This window comes from Lynx rufus, unplaced genomic scaffold (assembly GCF_022079265.1).
Source record: "Lynx rufus isolate CCGP_SWC_20201006 ecotype Redwood Valley unplaced genomic scaffold, mLynRuf1.p SCAF_5, whole genome shotgun sequence".
NCBI classification, from domain to species: domain Eukaryota; kingdom Metazoa; phylum Chordata; class Mammalia; order Carnivora; family Felidae; genus Lynx; species Lynx rufus.
This window is the reverse complement of record NW_025814867.1, coordinates 32,100,914-32,115,218: the sequence shown is the minus strand read 5'-3', so window position 1 is coordinate 32,115,218 and position 14,305 is coordinate 32,100,914. Positions and strand designations below refer to the sequence as shown.

Here is a 14,305-nt window from a genome sequence, read left to right as displayed (position 1 = left end):
TCAGTGCAGAGCCCAACATGGACTTGAACTCACAGACTGTGAGATCATGACCTGAGCCGGTAACAAGAGTCAGACATAACAAACTGGGACACCCAGGCACCTCTATTAATTTTTAAATGAATTAATGTGTATTTGAAACATTACTTATAATTTCTAATATGATAAATGTGTTATATAATTCACATAAACAAAAGCAATTTAGGTTTCTTTGAAAGGAATTTTTTAGTAATTTTTAAGAGTGTAGAAAGGTCCTGAGAACTAAAAACTTCAAGAACCTCTTAGCTAGACAAATGCATGTATGGGTACCAGGAGACATAGAATAAGAATGTTCATAGCAGCATTATTCATGATGGCCTCAAACTATAAGCACTGTAAAAGCTCAGCAACAATGGAATGAATGAATAAATAGGAGGATATTCTAAATGTAGTATAAAGAAATAATGAACTATAGCTATATGCAGCAATGTGTATGAATCCTAACTATAAATGTTAAAATGAAAGAAATCAGAATCAAAGTAATACATATTACATGATTCCATTTATATAATATTCACAACTAGACATAATACACTCAGTATTTAGAGATGGAGACTTAGGTAGATAAAATGTACTGACTGCCTGATAAGTCAAAATGACTATTACCCTTCCTTAGAGGGAAGAAAAATATTGGGAGAAATTGCTGGCAATGTTCTGTTTCTTGATCTGGGTGGTGGTTACATAGATAACTTTCTTTATATTAAGTTATTAAATGTTTTATGTATATTTCTGTATAAGTGTTCTATTTCATAGTAAAAATGCTTTAAAACAAAAGTAATCATTATAAAATTTGGATAAAACTTATTTCTTCAGTCTCCCTTTAAAAATCTGTGCAAACTATTCATAACAGTAGATTTTTGTTTAAAACATAGTGTTATTTGGGTCCATATTTATCAAGGCATGTTATATCTTTATTCTCTAGATTGATATGTTGGTTTGTCTTTTTTTTAACCAAATATTATTTTACACATTCCATTAATTCTACAAAAATTTGGACTTGAAACCTTATTATAAGAAAAAAACTATGATAAACATTGTTAATACTGTACAAACATAAATTATGTCTCATTTGTTTGAATTTTTTTATTTGATACAGATAGTCGTACAGGCACTGCAGTGTTCCCATTACTCGATTCTTTGGCAGTTGGTGAAAATTACTGATGGTTCTCCTTCCAAAGTAAGTAAGAGTTTCTGAAGGCAGAAGGGTTATTACTAAAACAAAATAACCTTGTTTAAATCATTATTTAATAATTTATTGTTACCAGTTATTATAATAAATTATAATTTTTAATAAAATATATAATAATTATTGTTATCAATTTTGCTTTATCCTATGAGTAAGTATATTTTACCTCTTTGGAAGATAACCAGTTCTTCAACAGATGCAGAGTTGTATAGATACACCAAGTTAAAAGTCTTATAAGGAATAATTGTAGTGGAAACCACAAGAGCTCTGATAAATGGCATGCTATTTAAAAGAAAAATATTGAAGGTAATACTGTGTAGCTCTTAGTTATTGAATTATGGCCCCTTGGGGCCCAAACTAAACAACATTCTTGTTAAAAACAAATTGTTAGATAAATTTTTTAAAATTTTAATCTATGCATAGCCATTCGAAATAAAGGAAATACAAATCAGAGATTAAAATGAAACTAGGATCTAAGAGAATCAAATCAGAGCCTAAAGCCTAGTTAACCTTGAGGATATTGTCTAATCTAGACAAATCCCAAGGCCCTTCCAAGGTGGAATATCTAATGGGTAGCACATCTCCCTGATAAACTTGGGATCCTAAAGAGCTACTTCCCACACAAGGGTAAATTAGAAATAAGCCCACACCAGCTCCATTCATGGGGGGATGTAAGGAAAATAGCCTGTCTTAAAATTTGTCATTGATTAAATGGGAGAAAATACGTCTTTCATGAAAGTTGATAGCCATGAGCAAGTTTTCATATAGGTTCCCACCCTAAATTCATACTACTTCAGTGCTCCATTAAAAAAAAATTTTCAAAGCAAATTAAGATTTTGATTTAAATTATTTGTGGTAGTGATATCTTCAAGCACCTAATAGAATCAAATGTAATTCCTTTTTGAAGGAATTTGCCTCTAAGAGGCAAAGAAAATTTAAAGAAAAATGAGCTTATAGTAAAGACTACTCAACTAAAAAGAAAATGAGAAACCATGAACAGAACCATGAAGAGAATCAGACCAAAAAAATACTATTTATATATTAGAACTGTCTGATACAAATATAAATATATTTCAGTTGTCTCATGAAATGAGAAAGGCTTGAACATAGGAGTAAAAACAAATACTTGATAAAGAACCAAATAAAAATATTATGTTTACATATCCTCCTCTTAATAAAACAGGTGCTATTCAACCAGTAAAGAAGGCTAATAATACATCATAGAACCAACAACTTGATATGGAGCATTCTTTTCTTTCCTGTTAATAATTTGAGGATTTTTCTGCCTTTAGAAAATACTTGGGGTTTTATTTATTTTCAGTTAGAACAACAGTAATATATTGGTTAGCCGCCTCATTTTTCTATTTTATTGACAATGTTAGTCTTAAAAAGCAAAAATCAGAGTTAACCTTTTGTTAGTAACAAAAGTCATTTAAAGGTGTATTACATTTTCATGTCTTTGAAATGTTCTTTAATATAGCAAAATTAAAGGAGCTTGAATATATGTAAGTTAAAATTTGATAGCAAGAGTGTGTATATTACACACAATTACTTAATTTTTACTTTGATTTTTCCATCTGATTTTGGCATTCGTTTTTTTTCCACTTAGATTATTTAGGTTATCTGAGCTCTTTATAATTTGGCTGGATATTGATACTTGTATTTAAGTTAATTGGAATATATACTTGTTAAAAATTTAGCATAATTAATAGTTAATTCCTCTATTAAGTTTAATTTCAGTTTTGTTCTTTTATAACTATATTCCATAATTGGAGTGAGACTTATTCTTGAACCCACTTCTCTGAATGTTTTCTGTTTTTTTAAATCCTGTTACGGTAGAATTATTTTGAGATTCCTTACCTTTCTGTTTAATTTCTCACACATTCTTCTAATAAAAGATATCTTCCTTTTTTGTCATTAGTCATAATACAGATTTTGTAGTTGTCATTGCCACAGTGGCAATGCAGCTTTTGTGGTCAACACTGTTTTCTTTATGCTAGAAAGAATGCTGAAGGATCTTTTAGGTGCTTTATTATTCAGTTGATTTCTGTTTATAGTCTTGTGTGCATTCATATCATATATGAAATTCTCCTTACTTTAAGTGTCTCTCTCACATTATTTCTTCTCATTTTGAAGTTGTTGGGTTTTTTTTTAACCAAAGTGTATTCAGTAATTAATCATTGTGTGTTGTTTATATCTATAATTTAAAAGTAATTCTCTAAGTGATAATGTTGAAAAGCGTGAATATTCAAAACACAGGCAAACTTTAAAAGTCTCTCATTGCTAAGATTTCTCCTTATAAAACAGTTGTATTGATTTTTATGCATAGTAATAACTAGTTCATGAATTGCCAAACTTTCTAATCCGCTGTATGATGTAGAATATCTTTGAAACTTTAAGATCTTTGAAACTTTAAAAACGTAAGCTTTGTATGCATTTAATATATATTATTACTATCCCATTTGTTATCAGCTTCCTAACTGTAGTTCCAGCCACATCATTAGCTTGTTGTGTAAATAACCTTGAGGCAAATCACTTGGATAATTTTAAAACCAGTAATTTATGTCATAGCATTTTATCTATTGTGAATTGCGTTCCAGATATTAATAACAACTAAAATAATCACTTACGTGTGTCAGGTTACTTATTTATAAAATTGAAAGTTACATTGGGCCAATTTTTTCTAGCTCTAAAATTCTTCAATCTGCTAAGGTTAATAACTTCCTTAACTGCAGATGTCTGGTAGATATATAAGAATCTCAACAGTGATTGGCTCTAGGAAATAGAAATTCTTGGGGGGCAGGCATAAGGAGATAAATTTACTTTTTGCTTTATACCTTTTGATACTGTTTGAGGGATTGTTTTTATTGATGATATCTAACAGTGATAATTTTATCACAACAACTTTCAAAAACTACTAGTACAAAAACATCTTGATTCTCCATCCGAATCTTACGTTTTGACTTATCATATATAACTCACAGAGTTGTTAAACTTGGATGAATACTAGAAAAATGCCTAATGTGTCCTGTATCTTATTTGTTGTAGCAACATTATTCTATTGTTTATAAATGTGATATTAAAGCTATAAGGAAGTTTGGAAGTGATTTGATGGAACCTGTTGTAGATAAGGCCTAGAAGAGGACATTGCTGTTAATATTTGTTGATGTTTTACATCAAGTGATTTTGTAAATCACTTGAATTAAATGCTTTAATTAAGTCTTCCTAATAATTCTAAAGTGGATGTTATGATAACCCCATTGTACTGATAAGGAACCTGATACTTAGAAACATTGGGACTTGACTAAGATCGGAAACTTAGAGCACAATTCTTTTGAATCTCAATCGAGTGGTTCTTCTGTTAGCACTTTTTAAATTCTTCCGTTATTAAGATTTTAATACAACTAGCTCTAGAGAGTTTTGTTGTTGTCGTTGTTGTTGTTAAACAAATTTTCTAAGGACACATTGGTTGACTACTTGCTGAACACAAGCTAACAATGTGTGTTAATCAGTTGGATACTGAAGTTATGTTATATAGCCACTTTTCATCATTCTGTATCCCTAAAGAGGATACATTTAAATGAGAAGTGACTGTGATTTTAAATGCCTCAGTTTGTAATGCCCAGTGGATTACAGTTTAAGTATACAGTTATGAGGTCAACTTACGTTTTTGATTAATAAATTGTTTATTAGTGTTTGGTGTATAATATAAAGCAGAAAGGTTTTCATAAATTTGGCCTCTATTATTGGAGTACTTGTTCATTGTAAAAAATATATAAATAAAATTTCTGAATCTTACCACCTATGGATAACCACTGTTGATATTTTGGTGTATTTTCCTTCAATACTTTTTCTAACATATTTCAGTCTTATTGAAATCATAATGTGTTTGCAGTTTCCAAAATTTTGTGTCTCCTCTACAATCAACATTTCCTTCAGTTATTAAGTGTTTATAGATAATATATTTAATGTATGCATGATAGTCCATTGTATAGCTCTACCATAATTTATTTTACCGCTCTTATCTCTTGGATATTTAGGTTGTTTAAGCGTGTTAAGAAATAAAATTAATGCCATGATGGACATTCTGGTACAAAAGTTTGTTCTGTGTTTTACGTTGTTTCATCCTGTATTATATTCTTAGAAATGGAACTGCTGGGTCAAAGATGGTACATACTTTTAAGGCTTGATTTATATTGCCAAATTGCCTTTCAGAGAGTACTTTCTAAAATTTATTTTTCTTTTCTGTTGTCATGAACATGGTCATTCAGAAATTTATGAATTGTAGTTATATTTGAAGTTTAAATTCAACACGACAGTGAACACTTTTATAAAATTAAGTATGTGAGAAGACTGTATCAAGAACAGGATTAGATCTTTATTTGAACTGGAAGTGCATTGGGTTTCACCAATGGGTATTTCCTCTGTTCCCCTAATTTCCAGAGTTGAAGCTCTTTGGCAGTCACACAGGTCATGCTCAGTATACTTTGCTCCGGTGCCCCCTAGTGCTGGTCCTGTAGAAGCAGCCTTCAGTTTCTCTTCTCTAACAGAAAACATCCTTCTTCCTTCAGCTCCTTCTGGACATATACAAAGACATTTAAAGAGCCAGGTAAATAAGAGTTAGGGCTAATATAATGTCCCTATTGCCTTTTTTGGCCTGGAGATCTAGAATTTACCCTAAGTATTTTTTTCCCTCCTGGGAGGAGCTGTCCTAGTCTCTCTAATCTTAAATTTGTAGCTCTCTCCCTTACCCTGCATGTTCCTAAGACAGTGGTAGACAGGGCCTGGGGCAGACATCCCTGCCTTTTGGACCCTGGCCCTATTCCCTAATCTTTTAAGTTAAAGAAAATCAGCATCCCTCAGGTAACTGTAAGTCACATTATTATTGAGGTATTTAGCTGCAAAATTTATTCCTCCATTACCTTCTTCACTGAAGAGTCTCCTCTGCAGAGTCCAACTTGTTTACCTCCAAACAGACTGAGGAAGGGAAGAGTTAGGGTGAAGGTGGGACCTGAAGATGGCCAACCTCAGTGAGGAGACATGTTTAACCTTGCTATTTTTATACAAACATACATTTTTAGAAATGTACTAGAAATAGTCTTAAAATGTGTAAAAATCTACAGGCAGCTTTCTACACCTCTTTCTTTTCCCTTCCTAGTCCTTTAAAATAACAAAAATAAGAGAGCTCACTTGGGACCTTGCTCCAGATTCCTAGAGTCATAAAATACCTCTCCATCTGCAGAGTTAACTGCTTTGTATGGGGAAGGAATGGGTCCAAGAACGGGAAGTAATAGTTGTCTCTCTAGGAACAAATTTTTAGTAGCATATAACCATTTTACTTCATTCTTTTCTTCTTAAATCTTTAACCCTTACCTTTTATTTCATGAGAATTCCATCCTCAGTAAGTATCTAGTTAATTTAAAGCCTTTCCTTTTGATTGTTCCAAGACTTCATAGTCATTCTTTGATAGTTATGTTTCTATTAATATTAAGTCCTATCTCAGGTGCCTTATGGCTGGTCTAGGAAAGTTAGGGGAAAAGGATCCAGATCTTGTTTAATACCCTTTTCTTGTTCAGCTCTCAGAATGTTCTTTGAAGGAAAAATAAAAAGTCTGGAATACTGAAGTAGATGACTGTTTATACCAGATTCCAAACTTCTCCAAAATTTTATATAACATTCTAAAAATCTCTGAAATCAGAAGTAAATATGTTCAACTTAGAAAAGAACTTACAAGCCATGATTCTAACATTCCATTAAGAATTACATGCTGTTTGCAACCCTATTCCTCCTGGGCCTCCAGTTTTGGAGATTGCTGTCTGGTGGGGAAAGACCATGTAAGTCTTCCTCAAGCTTTACTAGCTTGTCCAGTCAGGTGCTGTTTCTACTTACACGGGGACAGTGGTCTTTAAAGCACCTAATTTATAAACACTGAAACTCCTTCACATATATAATGCCTTTCATATAAGTAGTAAGCCAGGACTGAGAAGATCTGTTCTAAGTAACAGTTATTATAATGTAAAAGTATGTTTTAACAGAGCTTATCTGAGGTCTAAAGCAGTTTTAAGAATGTTTAAATAAAACATAACATTTCCCACTTTCTTGTACAGAGATTGGAGATTTGCCTCACCAGAATAAGTGATAAAAGAAGTTTGTTTTCCTCTGTCCATTTAGAATAGAAAGGAAATGTGTGTTTTATATTCTACTTAATATCCTCTGATATCATAATGCCTTTTCCTTCCTACAGTAGGTTTTTTGTTTTTAAAATGTTTTTTCCAGCAGCCATTCTAAAATTTCTAGGTATTTGTTATATGATTTCTTGTCACATACCCAATTCATATATATATATAAGAAGCTCCTACTTTGTAAATAAGGTATATTTCCAGAATTTTTTGTGTCGGAGCATTATCTTTGGAGTTAAATGTAAGTTTGAATTTTGGTGCCATTTTTTACCTCCTGTGGCAAAGATAAGCAAGTTACTTCACCTTTGAACCTGAGTTTCCTAATGGGTATGTGATCAATCACTGTTGGATATGGTTGTTGGGAAGATTGAATTGAAAAAAGTGTTTCAGCAAACAATAACTTTGTTTTGATGGCATTAAACTGAGTCCTTGTCTATGCTTTCCTAGTCTCCCCTTTCACGACCAAGAATGGGTGCTAAATGAACTATTATCTTAGGCTGTGGAAGTGGGTAAACATGCCCAGTAGCTAGTGTAGAGAAAACATGGTAGTTGTTTGTTCTCCATCTGTATCTTGGAATGATTTGGGGATTCAGGTCTCTCACTTTGGTCCTAACAGTCGCTACTTTTCCCCTGCCCCTCTGATTCCTCCTTTAGCTTCCTTCATCTTGGTACACTATAGGAAGGAAGTCAGAAGATGTTTTGGAACTACAGTAGGCAGTTTAAGGGTACCTGGATCATAAATGGATTAATCTGAGGCAATGGCAAGAGTCAGCAGGTGGGGATTCAAATTACCAAGAACAGCAACAACACTGAAAACTAGGTATTACATTTGGGGGTTAAATATTCAGTAATTAATTTACTGTGTATTCACAGAAGGGGCGCACCCTGTCCCCATCCCCCAAAAGAGAAGCTAGTAGCAGCTATTCATGCAAGAAAGCAGTTTTAAAGGGTTTTTAAACATGGGGTTGAAACATACGAAAGCAGTTTTAAACATAGTGTGTACCCCACTACAGTGGTGACACTTTTTACTATGTCTCTTGCTCACTGATGTATCCCAAGTGAATGAATATAGTTTCATTTGTTTTTATCATATTTAATGTGAATAATCACTTGGCTGAAAAATAATGAGCCTCACTATGTGTTAGTAAGGGTGCTAAATACAGGTAAACATAACACAGTTTATACTTCAAAGAGCTTTATAGCCCAGTACAGACAGGACATACTACAGGCCATGGGCCAAATGTGGCCTGTCCCCTGTTTTTATAATAAAGTTTTAATGGAACACAGCCATGCTCAATAATTTATGTGCTATATAGGGCTGCTTTTATATTAAGTGTCAGAGTTAAGTGGTTGGGACAGACACTGCATGGCTGATGGAGCCTAAAATATTACTATCTGACCCTTTACACAAAAAGTTTGCCAATCCCTGGCTTCGTAAGGTAACCCCATGGTCTTGTTTGTCAATAACCCTATTTGTCTTTTCTGGGTAACTAGTCTTGTGCCCCTTTTTTGTCATGAACACTGATCACCAAATTCTTTACAGGCTTTATTTTCATATCCTGACATCTTTGACCTGGTCTTGGTCCTTATTTTACAACTTTTCTATTTATGCCCATTCTAAAAATGTGTATTTGGCAGGTAATACTGAATGAGTTTTATGGATGTACTACTAGTTTTTCTGTGGCTTCAGTTTCTGGCTGTGGTTATCTTAAGGGTATTTCATAGCTGTAGATAAAAGGACAACTAAATTTAGTCTTTCTCTCGACATGTAAAGTTGTGATACGTAATAAAAAGGAATCACAAAAATGAAGAAAGCTAAAGGAGAAGTCAGAGTTATAGGGGCAAAATAGTGACTGTTAGGACCAAAGGGACAAATTTAACTTCCAACATTATTCCAAAATGCAGATGAAGGACAAAATCTACCATGCTGCATGTCAGATCTACAGTAGCTACATATTCGTGTGTGTAGGAACTAAACTCTGACCTTTCTCCACTGACTATAATCATGTTGAAATACTTGGTTCTTAAGGCACAGTCTACATTTAAGATCTGTTTTTCTTCTCAAGATGTTAGAGTAAGTCAACTTTGAGCCTTTGTGCCTTTGAGAAAACTTCTTTCTAATATGGCTTATATGATAAATTCACCATCTTAATTATGCCAGCCTTGTTGAAAATTTTTCATTGTTGAGATTTTGCCGACCAGGGTGTAAAACATCTTAATTCCTTGAAATTTTGGTTTCAGTACTACCAGGAAGAAAAAAACCAAAAAATGAAAAACTTCAGCCAGGCTAGTTAAGCAGCTTGCAAAATGGATATGAAAGAATCTAGCCCCAAGATATAACAAGTCTCAGTATAATCTTATCACCTGACCCATTTGAATTCCTTTCCATAGCTACTTTAGGGAAAAGTGTTCATGATGCCAAGCTGCTTTCTGAAAATAAGAGACAATACTGTTTCATTTAGGAAAAAGTGTTTGAAAAGAAGTACCATATACTTAGTTTATATATAGCTTATCCTGGACTAAGTGGCAGATTACTCTTCTGTTCGCTGTGTTTAGTTCTCACCTCTGTAATTCAGGTACTCTGGCTTGTAAGGGAATTTATAAGTAAAGTACCATCCTATTAAAAGTTGTAGAGGTACTCCCTAAATATTCTAGTTTCTTAAAATTGCAGTCTGGATAATCAGCATATCCTGTTCTTGGGTATTGTTTTTCAGAGTCCATCAGGTTGACTGGCTGTTTTGTTTATATGTAAATATACTTGAGTAATTTGAGTTTCAAATATCTTACCTCCATAATGCCTGTTTCCTCAACATAGTAATTTTCTCAATTTATAGAAAAAAGTCATTATAGCAAAATGGTTAAGAGCACAGACTAGAGGCACACTGCTTTGGTCTTTGGGCCTGCACTTAACATCTTTGTGCCTGTTTCTTCATATATAAAATGGGAGTGATAATAATATCAGTACCCATCACAGTTATGAGGATTAGTTGAATTTAATTCATGAAAAGCTAAGATTAGTGCCTGGTACACAGTAAGCGCCAGTAAATGTTAACTTTATTACTATTGAATTCTAGCCCAGAAAAATACCGCATACAAAATGCTCTTGTTTATTCAGTGTAAGTTGAACATATTTAATTTTTTTCACAATGACTTTGCAACTATTACAACAGGAGAGAAAGTATTTCATTCCAGAATATGTGGAATGTAATAAGTTTTCTCAAATTTTAAAATAGCCAGTGGCTTATATTTAAATTTTTTAAGTTTATTTCTTTATTTTGAGAGAGAGAGAGTGCGCCAGAGAGGGGCAGAAAGTGGGGGAGGGAGGGCTTGTGGGTAAGAGAATCCCAAGCAGCTTCTGCACTGTCAGCAAGAGCCCAGCATGGGGCTTGAATTCACGAACTGTAAGATCATGGCCTGAGCTGAAACCAAGAGTCGGATACTGAAACCAACTGAGCCACCCAGGTGCCCCTCAGTGGTTTATATTTTAAAGGAGTTCAAGTAAATTACTAATTTTTGTGCTTTTAAAACTAAGCTCTTATTATTGGCCCTATTTAGAATCTTTTTATGTTTTTATTTTTTCTTATCCTTATTCTTGTTTTTTAAGAGACATTAAGAATAAAGCCCATTCTGTGAAACTTACCTTAATACTTGAGCTTTAAGCTGGCAAACCCTGAACCTCTTTTAAAGTTTTGATTGAACATCCTGAAAATTTCTCAAGATATTTATTACCACATATCCCAGAAGTGGTTGCCTGCCTTAACTTAGCACAATCACAGCCTTGGGAGTCATCATTCCAACTATTTTAATCAAATGAAATATTGTAAAGTGAATAAAAGCACTGTATTCTGAAATCTACAAGAACCTGTCTCTTCCCAGCTGTTTAAAGGGCTTTACCATATAAGATTTAGTTAAAATATATAGTATCTCTGCCCATTTACCTAAAACTATTAGTTTTATATTTCTCTTAATGGAATCGAACTGACTATAATTAAATTAATTTTCTTGAGCACTCAGATACTATTTAAGTTGCATCCAAATCTAGTGCAAACTTTACTGCTAAAGGCCTTTAGCTTCTATTTTCTTGGTTGCTTCCCATTTCCAGTTTCTTCTTAAAATACTTCTACTGATTAGTCATTGGTAGGCTGCTTACTTAGTTGCGATTGTAAATTTATAATTCTTCAAAAGAATTGGCAAGTTACCATTTTACATAAGACACATCTGCTTTATGATCGACCTTTAAAGGAATATTTGGTTTCAACTCCAAAGATAGCTGATTCCCTAGACTGCTTCTTTGCACGCTGAGAAATTTAAGGAAATAAAGGAGCATTAATACCTCCTAGCACCATTTTTTCAAACTCTGTTTAGAGTTTGATAAAATGAAGATATTACACATTGACCCTAGGATTGTGATATTATCTGTATTACGTATACTTGCATTTCATTCAGTAAGTATTTATTAAACACCTGCCGTGTGCCAAGCACTATTCTAGGTACTAACAATGGAACAGTGAACATTCATTCTTTGAATAGTGGGAGGTTTATTATCACTTAGCACCTGTCTTGTTGTCATTTGAGTGCCTATGAGTGAATTCAGCAGAATCACAGAGTACCATAGAATCTCATAGTTCAGCTGTCTTGTTTATAGATTTTTAAACTCTGTAATTCTGAGACATAAAATAATTGACTAAGATCATAGAGCTAGTCAGTAGCATGGCTTGCTTTTTTTCTTTCAGTTACTTATTCAGCAAAGAGTTGCCTTCTTTTTCTTCCATTCAAGAAAATGGAAGATTTCCACTGCAGTCTGACTTCAGCCCTTTTAATTCCATTAAAAGTTTTCTCCCCAAGATCACTCACAACCTCATCATTGTTTTATGGGATACTTTCTAATCCTTAGCTTGTCTTTTCTGTTATGGCATTTGTCACTATTAAATTACTATCTCCATTTTTTAATGTTTTTTTTTTTTTCCTTAAAAACATTTTCTGGGGCACCTGGATGGCTCAGTAGGTTAAGCATCCAACTGTTGATTTCAGCTCAGGACATGAGCTGATGGTTTGTGAGATTGAGCCCCACATCTAGCTCTGTGCTGACAGCATGGAGCCTGCTTGGATTATCTCTCTACCTCTCTCTCTCCGCCTCTCCCATCCACTCACATGTGTGCATACCCTTTCTCTCAAAATAAACATCTAGGTGCAGCTGAGGGGCTCAGTTGGTTAAGCCTCTGTTGATTTTGGTTCAAGATCATGATCTCATGGTTTGTGAATTCGATCCTTGGAGTCAAGTTGAGATTCTCTCTCTCTGCTCCTCCCCTGCTCTTGGTTTCTCTCTTAATAAGTAAACTTTAATAAGTAAATAAACATATTTTAGAAAACCATTTTTTAATGTTTTCTTTCCAGAATATGCCATATTCTTCTGGTTTTTATTCCTACTCATACCGTTTCTTAGATTTCTTCATATGCTCTTCTTTCTTATCCATCTGTTAAATGTTGGTGTTCCCCAAGATACTTTTGTCCACCTTCTCTACATATTCTCATTGAGTGATCTCATCTTCTTCCATCATGTCTGTTGCCGTTTAAATGCCGAGGACTGCCAAATCTTTATTCTTGCTTAAATTCTTTCCCATGGCCTTTGAACTCTTATATTCAATGGCCTACTAAACATCAGTAGGATATTTTTCAGGAATCTCAGATCATCATCTCTAAAATTGAACTATTATGTTAGCATTTTTGTGAACTATTACATTAACTATTTCAGTGATAAACACCATAATCCACCTAATAGGTGACTACCTGGAAATTTAGGACTCATCAACAGCCCCATTCTGATTAGTTCCTAAATTCTATGCTGCTGCTTTATAATTTCTCTTCAGTCTATTCACATCTTCACTGCCAACATTTTATTTTCAGACCCTCATTCTAAATTATTCCTATGGCCTTTGTTAATATGTAAGGGAACCAAAGAATAATGATTAAGAGCATGGACTACTTTAGAGTCACAAGAATAAGATAATCCTACATTTGGATCCTTACCCTATCACTTAGAATCCATGGGTGTTCTGAAGTTGTTTCCTCATGGGTATAAAAGGAATATTAACACTTACTTCATATGGTGATTGTGAGATTTAAATTTATGGACCGTAGAACACAGTACTTAGTACATAATTAGCACTCAGCAGAAGATTGTATTTCTTATTAACTAGCCTCCCTATTCCATATCATTCTCCATTCTGCTTATAATATTATTCTTTAAAACAAAATTGTAGCACTCTCATAATAAAGATTCTTCTACAGTAGTTCGTTATTGCTAGTAGGATAATAACCAGATGATTTAACACGGAATTTGAAGTGATCTCCTGTTTAAATGGAAATAAATCCTGTTTTCCTCTTCAGCTTTCTCTCTTGCCACTCACCTCCGTATTTGTGTCCCAGCCACAATAAATTAACAGCCTCTCACAAGCATGTTCAGGCTTTTGAACATTTTGTGCCCTCTGGGATACCTTTTTCTATATAGCTGGATAATTTTTAGTTGTTCAGAGCTCAGCTTACATGTTACCTTCTTTGGGAGCCCTTCTGTGACTACTTTTGACTCTGGATTAGGCTTTCCAACATAGTATTTCTTACATTCTGTTGCAGCTGACTGTTCTCTTGTCTGTTTCCCCTAATGTATAATGAATCTTTGAAATTAGAGAAGGTCAAAGAATGTTGAGTTTTGGTTATTGGGTGTTCATCTGCAGGAACATGAAAAGTTTTTAAGACAGCATTTTTTTTTTTTTTTTTTTTTTACTATTCTGCACAAAATGAGCTTATTCCTTCTTCCAAATACTACACTCATGATAGCAAAAGGAAATGTGTATAGTTTTTTAAGTATCTTTATTTGGGATGTGAAGATCCCCAAAAGGAATTAGTA

The 14,305-nt window shown here is 33.6% G+C and overlaps 1 protein-coding gene across 1 annotated transcript in view; it reads left to right on the top strand.

Annotated features, from left to right (window-relative positions):
- STAG1 (stromal antigen 1) overlaps positions 1-14,305 on the top strand; it is a 400,899-nt gene that overhangs the window by 347,338 nt on the left and 39,256 nt on the right. Inside the window, exon 22 of the mRNA XM_047100346.1 lies at positions 1,133-1,213. Coding sequence (XP_046956302.1) covers positions 1,133-1,213 — 81 coding nt within the window. The remainder of the gene's footprint in view (positions 1-1,132; positions 1,214-14,305) is intronic.